Here is a 14,204-nt window from a genome sequence, read left to right as displayed (position 1 = left end):
TTGCTGTGTTTAAATGTTGGCCCTCCTACTAGATGCTTCTAACTGCTGTTATTTCTCAATAATGCTTGATTGTCTTTAGATGGTGAACACTTTCAAGATCACCTTTCACATCTTAAGATCCCAGTGGAGTAAGAATCAGTATTTGGTACTTCATATTTAAAATATCACACAGAACAAGTATTAGAAGTGATATAAATTATTTTCAGAAGTTATAACTGAGTGTTCTGTCTGGAAATAGCAGGAAAATAGGAAAGGTCCAATTTTCTGAAGGTCGAAGGGGCTCTTCAAGAACACACCCAGATCTTCTGTTACCCAGATAGTACTCACACAAAGATGATGTACTGACTATTTTACTTGTACTAAATTAGGGCAAGATTTTTATATTAACTGCTTAAAAACTGAATGCAAACAAATGCAGAGAATGATCTACAGACTCAGAGAAAGGGAATTCACACCAGTCAAAACTAATTTTAAATAATACTAATTGATGTACTTCTCCATATTGCATTAACCTGTAGAAAAATAATTTAAGGTTCAACGATAAATGCATCTGCTTCATGTTTCTCCCCACCTTCCCTTCACAGACTAAAGCCAAAGAAAATATGTCAGACTTGCAGATGTTTAGCTATTTTTGAGGATGATACACATTAAAGGACCAGTCAGTAATCCATATCATAACAAAGGACCATCTATGCGTTCCCGGGACCCAGCCCAGATCCAGCTCAGCTCACAGTCTAAGGAAAAAAGAAGCCAGCAACTGGAGAACTAATACAAGTTGGCTTTCTGCAGTACTTTACGATCACATTGAAGCAACAGAAACATTTCTGGTAATTAGCAGTATTTTTCAAAGACAACCTCCTAGGCCCTGATCCTGCAAAGACTGCACATTCTTAAATTAATGTAATTGCAAAATTCCATCAACTCTGATGGCATGGGAGGAGTATGGTTGCAAAGCTTATCCTCTACAACCTTCAGAAAATGTGCCAGAACCCTTCTGAAAGGGAGTATTAAAATCTTACCACATTTTGCTGTTTAAACAAACCAAGCATTATGTAATAGAAGATACACAAAATGGGTAAACTGTGTGAATTTAACATCATATTTCTTTGATTTTTCTCTCTGGGCAAAATAACTTAATTCAAATGAATTAATGTAATTTTCCCTTTTGCTCTACTGCTTCATGAACATGTTTACTCAATTTACCAGGCTCACCAAAACCGTATTTCCTGCTTTCACACAGACAATGTCAAGCTAGCTATGAAAATAAAACTGTCCTTAATTTGTTCAGCATCCTAGAACAAAACATTGCTTGTTGGCTGCCTTTTGCTAGTACATGAACTAAGCCAGTTTCATTTTCAAAAACAATTTTCCTGAGATTGACTGCAACCCAAAGAGGTATAGAACAAAAAGGGAACACACACAAGCATTAAAACATCATGCAATTCAAAAGGAAACCATAACGGTAAGAGTGGGAGAACGTATTTCATATCATTAAGCACAGTTACTGCAATAATCAATAAATAGTACAGCCACAACAGAATTATTAGACAGTAGCAAAGATTACAATCCCAGGCTCAATATTTGTGCTATGCTAATACATTGCATAATAAGATATGTATTGTCTCTCCTCTGTTATTATAATTTAGATAAGCCACTGAAAGCAACACCAGCACTAAATCCCAGTTAAAGCTGCCTGGAGACCTGGTGCTGTGGGTTTACTCCCTGTGGGATACTGGAATACATATTATTTTCCTTTCCCTCTCCCCTACCTTAACCAGTGTTACCTGTTGAGTACGAGAGGGATGTGGTGTGCCAACAGATTTGATAGGTCACCACCAATATCTTACACAAATCCACAGTAGCTTGAAATGTGAACAACGTTGATCAGACAGCAGCAGAAATGCACTTTTCTAAGTGCTTTAATGGAAAACAGTGGTTAGCAACTACTACTAATTAGTCAGTGCCATCATTCAAAAGCCACCTTCATCTGTTCTCCTTTGTTTTGCTTTTATTAAATCCCTCTCCCCACCTCCAAATTAGAGGTCCAACTGTTCATGTCCATATTCCGGTTTGCATGCAAAATGTACCAAAATAGTAATAAAAACTTCAATTCAGTGGGATGTCTAAAGAGAGGCAACAGCATTTACAGGTATCAGGACAGTGTTAAGAGGCCAGCTATCACTCAGGGTCAAGTTTTATATTCTTTACGAGGAGCATTGTAGAGAGGCCTGGGTGGGAAGGTCGTGATTTGTAAATCACCAAAAATAATTATCCTCCACCTTTAGTAATTTATGCATTCCATCTCTTCTCTAAGCAGGCTGTTCACAGGATGAAATACTGCAGTACTTAGTACAGGATGCATGGATTCACACAAAACCCACTTTTTTTTGACACCTCCATTTATGCCACTGTATTTGATGCTATTTGCAGACTTATGCAGGCAAGTTTCCTGAACACAGACTTTTCTAATCATGTATTACCAGAAAAACAACAGCAAATTACCCACTAAAAACTTCTACTGAGATATTTTTCTAGCAGCACTTTCTATTTCAAATAGTTTGTCTTCCTCCTATCTCAAAAAAGGGTAACCCATAATGAAAACCTGAGGTTTTACAATCTGCCAGGCTGATATATTCTAATACATCTCAGCTGATCCATAATGCTAATTTCAGAGAGTAATACCAGTAAACTGTGTATTCATCAGTTTCAGTATGAAGATCAACTAGATGAACTTTTTGCTCTAAAAACTTCACAAGTTTGTTATATGAAAATGTATATAGTGTTAACAGTGCTTATTTTCCTCCACAAAGCCACCTGAAAGATGCAATATTCGTGGAGTAGTACTTGTCTCCCAAAGATGATTTTGCCAACTTAACATTGTAGTGTTGCTATTGTACAGAATTATCGAAATTTCACGGAAACAAGCTGGAATAATTAAGTTATTTCTTTTATGTTTTCACGATATCATTCTTACATGTAAAACATTCCATCTGAAACAAGGTTTTGGTGTGGACTGGCCTCTATTTTTATTATTCATTTTTATATAATGTCTTTGAAGTCTTAGGGTTTTGCCTACTTTAATACTGTACTCCTGTTCCAAATTAATCTGGAGAATGCCCCTGGGACAGCTAGATTTTCATCTCCTGTTGAGATCCTTCAGTGTAACTCTCCATCATTATGTACTACTATAAAATTTCTTTTGTACAAAAAGAGCTATTTCAGCTTGCATGCCGTATTTTCTTCCCTTGACAATCAAGCTGGTTTTACTTATGTTTACTGTGTGGTCTATTGGTATTGTATGCCAGCTTAGCTGGGAAGCTGCATTTCCACCCTGGATGTTTTCCATGTTCTGATCAATTTTGTCATGCAATTTTTTCCTTGTTTTCCTATAACTTGTAGCATCTTGGTTAATATATTTAATTATCCGCAGCATCAACAGTGAAATAGTAAAACTTGAATTTTTTACTTGGAGTAAACATCTTAGAGAAAACATTTGGGTATTGCAAGTAGAATTTATTTTTAAATTCACACTATTTTACAGTTTTGGTAGAGCATCTGTATTTCTGCATCATGAACAAGGACTTTATGTTGTCATTTAGGGCTGATGGATTCTCACCATTCTTATTCTGTATAATCAAAACTGATAAGGCATATCAAAAAAGGCAGATCTTCCTTAATTTATCATTAAGTGTCATGACAATTTACTGAACTTGAGGGAAAAGTTCTATCATTCCCATTCTTGAAAAGCAATTTTACTGAAATAATGGGCATAAAGGAAGTATTAGACACATTTAAGACAATTTATATCTCTGCACACTAATTCCAAACAAACTACATAACGGTATGGAAGCTTTGTGAGTCACAGCTTACATTCTTATAGCTTTGGAAAAGGACTAAAATACTTTAATATAAAAACCATTTAAAGCTTCCAAAGGCCACACATTAATTCAAGAAGTTGTATTCTAAATTAAAAAACAAACAAACAAAAATAAATTAAAAAAAAAAAAACAACCAAACCCAAAACACTATCAGACTCCCATTTCTACTGTACTTTTTAGGACATACATCAAGGATGCCATAAAGACACAAACCATCCCCTTTGAAATTAATCATATTCATCAGTTTACTGAAAACATGCACAGATCAGTCACAGAGCATGCAGCATGCAGTAAATGGAGAGCAGAGGTTAATAACCTGGAAGCATAGGATCTGAGAATGTGAGAACAAGTTAAAGACAAGAGTTCCTCTCCATTGTCACTGAGGGTCGAGAAGCAATGCTGCAGCGTAGAGCAGTGAGAGTGAGGGAAATACAGTTTGTCCAAGACATACACATATCTCCGCAAGTGGCGGCAGGTATAACTGAAAGACAAGGGTAAAGGGAGAAAAAACAGAAAAAAGAGGTATTTTCCTTTAAGAAAGCTAATTCATGGTTTAATGTCCTTGGTTTTTGTGCCAAGAGTCAATGGAAGATGCCAAGTAAGCAATGGAGCATTTTGACATAAAACAACAGTTTCAAAAGACAGACGGATCTGTTAGCTGTGCCCATACGCTGGTTCTGCCACTACCACAACGGGAACTTGCCAAGTCTCACACATTACAGATGCAAGAAATTGGCCTTTTTTTTTTTTTAGATTTATTTTTTTTTTTTGGAGGGGTAGGGTTGATAATGTGATAAGAAAAGTTTTTGCCTCTCTCAATCTGCCCTGAAAATATAAATGTATGAATCTGAACCTGGTTTACAAAGTTCATTATTAAAAAAACCTGAGAGTATTTACAAAATTTAACTGATTTTCATGGAAATTGACATCTTGCTTTAACAGAAAAAACATCACACAGAATTACTGTTCAGTGAAAACTGCTCTCCCAGCCTGGGGTACCAGTAGTAGAGTATTCCTTTATTTAATTCTAGTTCCTCAATCATTGTGCTTTATCATAACTGAGTTACACACTTAAGACCTGGTCATCTTTTCCATTAAATACTACAATCACTTCTATGAAATAACTATAGAGCAATCAATAAAATATTGAATATTCATACTAACCAATTCTGAATGCTCTTGAGTAAGAGACATATTACCGATGCCCATTCACAGGATATCTTCCCTCTCATAATAGAAAATAGATTACACTAGTTCACCTGAAACAAGCTGCATTACTAATAAACTATGAACATACATCATGTAGCCTTGAGCATCTATTATTATAGGTTTTGCACAGAAAATACTTCACTGCATAGTGGTGTACAGTCCAGAGTATACAGTGTGGCAAGTCCTCCAGAAAGTGCTTTAAGCATCCCAATACAGTGTAAGATAAATAAGACAGCTCTTCATAAACATCAAGATGCTCCTACTAGACTGTTTGCTGTTCCCACTGCAGCCTGGATATCTCTCCAGTACAGACATACCCCCGGAGTGCTAAACTGGGAACATTTCCAGTACGGAGAGTGAAGACTAAGTGCTTTGTGAAATTGAGTCTCCTTTGCTGACTTTGGTAAGAATCAGCAAACACCTGAACTCCAGGCTACAACGTCCTTACCAAATGGAAAAAAAACATCATTTCATAGCTTCATAGCCTGAAACCTGGCCAATGGGTTATCTACCCAACCATGTGCATTTCACGGGCTAGTATCCCTCTATAATCCCTCTACTGGACATGGTCACGTGTAGCTGAAACACTCTGTCAGGAGACCAAATTATGTGTGTACCTTGGGCAAAGAACATGGCAGAAAAGAGTGCCCCCAACAGCTGATCCATGGTGCAATCACTGGGGCTCTAAGACTAAGACTTTATCAAAACCACTGTCTCCCATTGCTTTAGTTTAAATAGCATACACTCCTGGGTTAAAGTCAGTCACCTACCTTTGCTCTAGAAGTTGAGGAACACACAAATCCCTTCTGGCACTTCATTTGCAGATATACTAGTTTTCAGGAGAGGAAGCAGCTGCGAGGAAGCAATTTCTTAAGCCAACATGCTTTTTTTTTTTTTGACCGCAGCATGTTTTGAGCAACACAGGCTATTCTCTTCACTCCGCAGGCCGGGGATAGAGAAGATAAAAGATGGTATTTACAGGATCCCATACGGAGGGGAACCCTGAACACATAAGCCTGCCTCTCCAGCTACCCACAGCAGCCACAGAATTTTTTCCGAAACCAGATTAAAGAGTATCTTTTAGAATGATCCTGCTTAGAAGATTTAAATGGTCATGAATCCACTATTCCCATTTAGCATATTGCACCAGCCTTGCTACCTTCTTTCAAGCCTAAATAGTTCTCATTCCAGCCATTTGATCTTGACTTTTGTCAAGAAATTGAGAGCGCCTTCTATTATCACTTATCTTTGACCCCTGACAGTGCTCTCCATAGCAAGGAAGAACAGGACTTGATCTCCAAGGCATGACGACCACATTTAGGCTTAACTGACAGACTGGATGAGAACACAGCATGCGATGAGAGGAGGAGAAATTTCCCCAAAACTTCACCCAAAGGTTTCACGCCCTGTTGATACAGACACAGGGTAGGACAGTGCCAGCCCTCCCACTGCTGCCAGCCCTATCAAGGGCAAGGCAATTCCTATATTCAAAGTTGAACTTGTTTACTGAAAGGTGGGATTTTAAACCCATACCAAGAGCAACCTGCCTTTTCTAACTTACATTACAGCCACTACGAGCAGCATAGCTTACATCATACTAAAGACTAAGCATCTCCATTATTAGACTCTCTAAGCTAAACCTGAGTAAAATCAAGTCTCAGATCCCTTAACAGATATGCACATTAAGAAAAATTTACATCCAACTTTCACTGCCTAGTTGTGGATATTGAGTCTGAAATCAGACTTACTTGATCGACCAGAAATCAGTTTTGCAGCAGCTGCTACAGCTACAGTTACACATTACTGAATTTTTTGTTTTCTGTATGTTTTATGGGGCACATTACTTTTACTTTACATCAAAAGGCAATCTTCAACTACTATACAGTATTGAAAAATCTGAAAAAGCAATATTGCAGAAAATAAAGAAGATTATATTTGATTGATGGTGTGTGTGAACGTATTATTCATGCATTCTGTTTACCCTGAGGACAAAACTTTAGCTCATACTGTACTAAAATCCCACTCCAGAAGAAGATTGTTATTCCCTTTTATAAAAAGTAAAAGCCATCTGATCAACAATTTGAATTCTGGTAAGAAAACATTACACTGTCAACTTCTGACAGATAAAAAGTGGAGTGTCTTGTTACATAAGTCTGGAAAATCAGGGTGGACTAGAGTTATCCCAACCAATAGAAAAGATATATGCATTCTTACATAAAAATAAACCTTCACTCCTTTGTTTAGGTAATGAAAATAATGAAACTCCTCTAATCTCTTCTCACTACACAAATATTGCCATAGCTATATTCTCTAGAAATGTAAACCTATTAAGGAAAAAAATAATTCTATATGCTCCATTGAAGTTTAAGTTATCACCATTCATTAATAGACATGGCTCTTAAAGCCACAGAACCCCCAAATTTTTGGATCCAAACCAAAAGAGGTTAGCATCAGTATTTTGAAGACTAAAGTGACAGGAGTCTCTCTGGTAGCCATCCAACTCTCACATCTGATCAGCTGTGAACCCCTGTGATTCCAGAATATAAACTGAGTGGAAATGAACATGAACATCCTGATGACATCTTTCAGATAAGTGAAGATGCTCAAATCTGATGGGCCTCAAATCCAAGCACCAAATTCAATACTTAGGAAGTCAGAAAGTCTACAAGGGTTTGGCCCCATGGGTGTTTTCTGGTGAGTTTCTTGCTTTTTACTTTATTTGTTGTTCATTTCTCTACTACACATAGCAAGTGGGGAATTGAAAGGAAGAGAGCAAAATTCAACAAAACACCAAAACCAACATAGAAAAGGCTTATTACTAACCATAAATAAAGTGTATTTCTGAACAAAAATCTACCTAAAATAATCTGATACTATAAAAGACAGCACAGAGAACCTGACATCTGTGAAGAGGCCTGCAAACTACCTGCTCCTTGAGAAATTTTTCTACTCGTGTTTCCAGCATCCACGAATATGCTTCCTTCCCTGATCCTGGCATTGTTTAACCTTGCCCAGAGGCTGGTATAAAATGAGAAGGCTGGGAGGAAGCTTCAGTATTGGCTGGACAAATGAGACAAGAAAAGGACACGAAAAAAAAGATACACAGCAAAAAACACGACACTAGGTTAAAAAAAAACAACCAAACAACCAAAACATATCAGTCAGCTACATCACTCTTTTAGAAAAAAGAAAAAAAAATATGTATTTGTTCAAGGGAAAACTGCTCTTCCTTGTAGCTCTCGCCACCTTCTGGAGTCGTCCTTCCCGCTGCCACCCTGCAATGCCAGCCTGTTCTCTTAAATCTTCAGAGGTGAATGACAACATTCGACTGCTCTGAGGATATTCTCACCTGCTTTCACCAATCTCCTGTAATCCTGGAGCTCTGGTCTTCTCTTCCTAAGAGCTGTTTGGATTTGTCTGAACCAGCAGTAGTTAAAATACACGCTCTCATCATCACTCTGAACTCAGAGAAGGCAGAGACCCTTCTTGTACATGCTATTCACTGCCTGACACCCAGGCGTATGTAGGGGAAACACATCATTTTTATATGTGTGTATATATACATACACATATATATATATATATATATATAACCCAATATATCTATGTTTATTTGTTATTTAGCACAGATTTGATGAAGGTAAAGAAAGGTTTCATTTCTACTGAGTCTGGAGAGTCCCAATCAGTAAAGGTATTCTGATGAGAGCAGTTAAACAAGGGCATCAAAGAAACACTCTAAAATCAACAGGAGTTTGATGCCTACAGCCACTGGGGAGGTGGTGGTTAGCTGTGAGCTTATGTGACTGCAGAGTCGCATCCCACACGAAGAGAATAAAGTATTTCAGTAGGAGGGGACCTACAGTGATTATCTTGTCCAACTGTCTGACCAAGTTACTGCATGTTACCAAGGGCATTGTCCAAATGCCACTTGAGCACTGACTGGCATGAGGCACTGACTGCCTCCCTAAGAAGCCTGTTCCAGGGTTTGACCACCCTCTGGGTAAAGAAATGCTCCCCCATGTCCAGTCAGAACCTCCTGTGGTGCAGCTTTGAGCCATTCCTGGCTGTCCTGTCCCTGGAGCCCAGGGAGAAGAGCTCAGCACCTCCGTCTCCACGTCCCCTCCTCGGGAAGCTGCAGGGAGCAAGGAGGTCACCCCTCAGCCTCCTCTTCTCCAAACCAGACAAACCCAGTGTCCTCAGCCACTCCTCACAGGACATGCCTGCCAGCCCTTCCAGCAGCACGGCTGACCTCCTCTGGACACATTCAAGGACCTTCACATCCTTCTTAAATTGTGGGGCCCAACACTGGGACAGTACTCAAGGTGAGGACACATCAACGCTGAAGACAGCGGGACAGTCACCTTGACTGGATGGTTCTACTGTGTTTGATGCACCCCAAGATATGGTTTACCCTCTTGGCTGCCAGGGCACGCATGGATGCTGTGGCTTCCTGCAGCTTTACCGAGTCCCCCGATTGTCTGGGAGCCCTCCAGGGACCTTGTGTGAAACACCCAGATAATCAAAACCAACAAAAAAATAAGACTTTGCCAAAAATTCTTCCTAACCTGATGTTTCTCGTGTTTGCCTGAAGAAAATTCAATGTCCTAAATGGACATTGCAATTGTTTTGGTTTAGGTGATCATGTAATTCCCAATTTTTGACTCAAAACTCCACATAATTCAAGAGGTGTACACAAGACTACAGCCACAGACTAAACATTTAGCAAAAATAAAAGTTAAAAAATAAGAAGTTCATGATATGGTCACATTAATTTTTGCATCCAAACTTTTAAGGACAGACTTGAATGAGACACCAGCACTGAGCAAAACATGAAAAGCCACTTATATCCTTATTTATTTAAACCAGAAAGCTAGTATTTTCTCTAGTGAAGTCTACTGCAATTTTAAAATAAATACATCAAAGACACAAACATAAACAGCACCAGGCCAACATCTTTGTAACAACACGGAAATGAAGCAAATTGGGCAGGGTATAGAAAATCAGTATAAAAAGAGCATTCACCAAACCTAGTTTGAAACAGCATATACAGGATTCAAAAGAAAAATTCCCAGTGCTAATATTTAAGTAATTGTAATTCATAATCTTCCTCTTGGTGCTTGCTTGATTTTATGAAGGCTATAAATCTTTAACATTATTGAGAAAAAGGTCTTGAAGACATACACGCCACATGTATTAGCTCAGAAAAACTAGATTAATCTGCAGCAATAAAAAAAGCCAATTCTGATAAGCCTGATTAAATATTTAGGTCATATTGTTTCTGCGGCAGAATTTGAAAAATGCAGAGCAAGTAACATCTTTCACTGAGTTTGAGGACTTAATCACTATACTTTCAAAAGGGAGTTATACTACAATATAACTCTATGGGAAAACCAATACAAAAGCCTTTTTTTAAAAAAAAAAAAAAAAAAAAAAAAAACAAAAAAACAAAAAACAATGAAAGTATAGGCTAATTAAACTAGCCCATGTTGGTCAGCACCCCAAGCTATCTGCAGGGAGAATGTCATGACATGCTATGAACGCTTTACTACTGTTCATGTTAGATAACTTGTGCTCCAGGAAGTCCTATTAGTCATGACTCTTACGTTCTCAAAGACATACCAAAATATATTCTCTACTCAAATACTACATAGATGATAACAACTTACTAGATCCACTGCATGAGAATGGTTAATTTATTCTCTGCCTAAAATATCACCTATTAATGCTACTTCCTACAGTATAAAGAGCAGAAAGGCAAACCATCAAAAACCTATCTGCCTTCTTGCCAACAGTGAAATATATCATCTACATAATCCAAAATTAGAATTTTGGATTGACGTTTTAATTTCTGATTAGTACTCTGCCGTTGATGACATGATGAGCTGCAGTAGAAAGAACATTATGTATTTGTTTTTCAGTACCAATACTCTTATGAAAGATTGACATGTGTATGTTGAAGTAAAGGTGGTTTGGGGTTCTTTGGCATGGGTTTCTGTGTCACTGTGGTGTTAGCACAGTTAAGCTGCTTAAGGTACAATAAAAGTCAGTTCTGGGGATGCAGGAGATCGCACTGTCCTTTACCATACTAGAACACTTAAAACAATTCCTCCTTTTTCAGCAAGCTTTTTTTTTTTTTTTTTTTTTTTTAATTATTCTTATCTTGGAGTCATAATTAAGGTTGGAAGGGACCTGAGGAGGTCTCTAGTCCAACCTCCTGCTCAAAGTAGGGTTAATATGAAACCAGACAAGACCAGGGTTTTGTCCAGTTGAGTCTTGAAAGCCTCCAGGGACAGAGACTCTATAACTTCTCCAGGCTGCTGTGCCAATGCTTCCCCGACCATTAAAAATTGTCTTTTTCCATCAGGCTGGAACCTCCTAACATTCTCTCTCATCTTCCTGCCACTCACTTCTGTAAAGAGCCTGGCTCCGTCTTCTCAGGAACCTCCTCTTGTGTGTGAGAATGCTGCTAATCCTCTACGAAACTCCTGCCGTAGCCCCTGTCCTGAACTCTTCTCTTCTCCAGGCTAAACAAACTCAATTCTCTCAGCCCACCTTCCTACACCAAGTCCTCCAGCTACCAACCATCGTGGCAGCTCTCCACTAAATTTGCTCCAGTTTAGCAACACCCTTCCTATGTCCAGGGGCCCAAAACCTGGATCCAGTTCTCCAGATGTGATCCAGCAGACAGTGCTCTTGCAATCAGCTCTCATAGCACTCTCAGATGCGTTTCACTGAGTCCCATGGACACGTAGGGGTCAGTTCCCAAGTAATCCCTGACTTGATCCTTTCGCACTACTAGCATTTTCTTTCCTCCTTGATCCCCACGTCATTTCCTAATCTCAGTTACAGGGTGACTTCTCTTAGCTTTCTAAAAATACTCCATTCTTGCAGACCTATTTTTCAGACACAAGTACCGCTACATTTGAATCTTATAGCATAGAGTCACGACAGGATTTTAAATTACATGGTTGAAAAACAGTAGTTTGGAGGCGAGGGGTCATTATAGGGTTAAAAGTGCCATAACAACACAGAACAGAGAAGCACGAAAATTATTTAAATACTTAAGGAGTGATTATTTGTGATAATGTGTCACAGACATAAGTTCCTATGCCCTGAAGCAGCACTCTGTCGCACTCTGGCCAAATGTACATGACAGGCTTATGAGAGGAATATTATCTTTATGCATGAGAGTATACATAGTGAAGGAGGGCAAGGATATGAAAACCAAACAAGTTCCGGATACGTTTGATAGAATGAAGATCAAATTATAAATATACGAGACTCTTCTACAGAAATGCCAAATTACCTCTGTGCAGATGAAGTCCTACCAAAAAGAACAAAAGTGTTTGTAATTAGAAGCAGACACAAGTGACGGATAACACGTAAGAAAAAAAGATATGAAAATGCTCGGAGGAAGTGTCTATTCAGGACTGCAGTTTCACACAAAAAGTGAAGGCTTTAATTGACCAGATGCATTGGTTACTTGGAAGGCACATATCCCTGGCACCTTAAGAGATGCTACTATGGGAATGCTGCTTTTGAAACCTCCTGCACTTTTATCCTTTGGCTAGACACTTGTGATAATTCACAGGCTCTGCATGGGATTACAGGAGGTGCCTACGACACCCGCATTAACACGGACATTTGCATCTCAGTCTGCATGAACCTGAAAATCCTCTGTTGGGAGACAACGGCTAAAGCACCGGGCGGGAGGGCACCGCGGCAAGTCGCCCCCCTCCGCGGCAGGAGTCATCCCATCTCAGCCCACGTGCATTCTGGGGTTTGGAGAAAGACCTGCTTGTGGACCCAAGAGTACAATTACTGAGCTACAGAAACATGTCTCTACACAACTTCACAGCAAATGCATTTATTCATTGTAGGACTAAGTGTATTTACTTTACCTAAAAGCCTGTTCTTTCCTAAACTTGCTGAAGGCCATTAACATTAAAAGGTTGAGTCATTCAGCAGTTATAAAGACCTGATGCACATTAAAGCTGTTAAATCCTGATTCTTTCTTCTGCATCTATAGTTTCACCCTCCATTTAAAAGTGTCAAACGTTTCGAAGTGCAATATTCTCTTTGGGAGCCACACAAACTACAGTGAAAGTATATGGCAGTGGGAAATCCCTCTGCTCGAGTACTTAAGAGACAGAATGTTTATAAACTGTTATCTTGTACTCATAAAATGAGTTAGAAAGCCTGTTTGAAAATCATCACTTAAGCATGGGGCCTGAATGATCTTAAAATTTCCACGCATGCTAGAAAGAAAGGTTTTCAGGAGCAATTTCAAGGGCACTGACACAGTTCAGCTGCGCGTTATCAGTAACTGCTCTGCTTCCCTCCATGCAGCCACTCATACCTATCCTGGCTTCACACACACCGGGAAGTGAGTTCACTGAACTGCAAAGCTGGAACAGTGTCAGATGTATATAATGACATCGGTTAAAATGTGAAGTAAGCAGCACCCTGACAAGAAATAAAAAAGATTGATAATCAATGCTATATTTTTTTTCACACTAATGCTTACTCACAGCCATAATACTATTTTAGTTTGTCAGAAAAATACTTGTAAGTTCATCACTCATTTCTTTAGATCATAGTCCACAGTTTTTCCCAAAGAGAAAATTTCTAAAAAGGAAAGAGTACATGTTGTATCTGAAGAAAGCTGTTAATGAGTCAAATACCCTGCAGCAGAAGATAAAAAACAGGTTCAAGCAAGTCATTATCTTGAGTCACCTCTGTTAAGGAACACTGTCCTATAAATACGTTTCACTGAAAACAAACTGAAAAGACAAAACTGCAGTTTCTAGGATTCTACCAGAAGAACAAATAATAGTTTCTAAAAGACTGTTAAAATTCCCTTGTTTTTTTAAATGTCAGAAAACCTTACGCAGGACAATTTTTTGCTATAAATCAGACTTTTTACAATGCCAAACCTGTAAGATTCACATCTTCAGTGTACTGTACATTGGACACCCAAATCCCAAATAATACAGTGGGATACAAACCAGTAAACATTTCAGTAGCCTTAATCTTTTTTCCCAGGCCAGCTAAAAGAAATCAAAATTGCACTAGGAGGACCGGAAGAACGATACTGGCTTTCTCATTTTTGCTTCC

The 14,204-nt window shown here is 38.7% G+C and overlaps 1 protein-coding gene across 3 annotated transcripts in view; it reads right to left on the bottom strand.

The window, feature by feature from the left end:
• The window catches only part of DYM (dymeclin), a 222,122-nt gene that overhangs the window by 89,191 nt on the left and 118,727 nt on the right, over positions 1-14,204 (bottom strand). For 2 of the 3 annotated variants that reach the window (XM_042804566.1, XM_042804565.1), the window contains exon 14: positions 4,195-4,359. The exons of the other annotated variant lie outside the window; for it this stretch is intronic. In XM_042804566.1, the coding sequence (XP_042660500.1) occupies positions 4,195-4,359 (165 nt within the window). The remainder of the gene's footprint in view (positions 1-4,194; positions 4,360-14,204) is intronic. 3 annotated transcript variants of the gene reach the window in all.

The sequence above is a fragment of the Tyto alba genome, unplaced genomic scaffold (genome assembly GCF_018691265.1).
Source record: "Tyto alba isolate M040663 unplaced genomic scaffold, T.alba_DEE_v4.0 Super-Scaffold_42, whole genome shotgun sequence".
Taxonomy (NCBI): Eukaryota; Metazoa; Chordata; class Aves; order Strigiformes; family Tytonidae; genus Tyto; species Tyto alba.
Note: the sequence above shows the minus strand (reverse complement) of the source record. Positions and strands in the feature narration are given on the sequence as shown.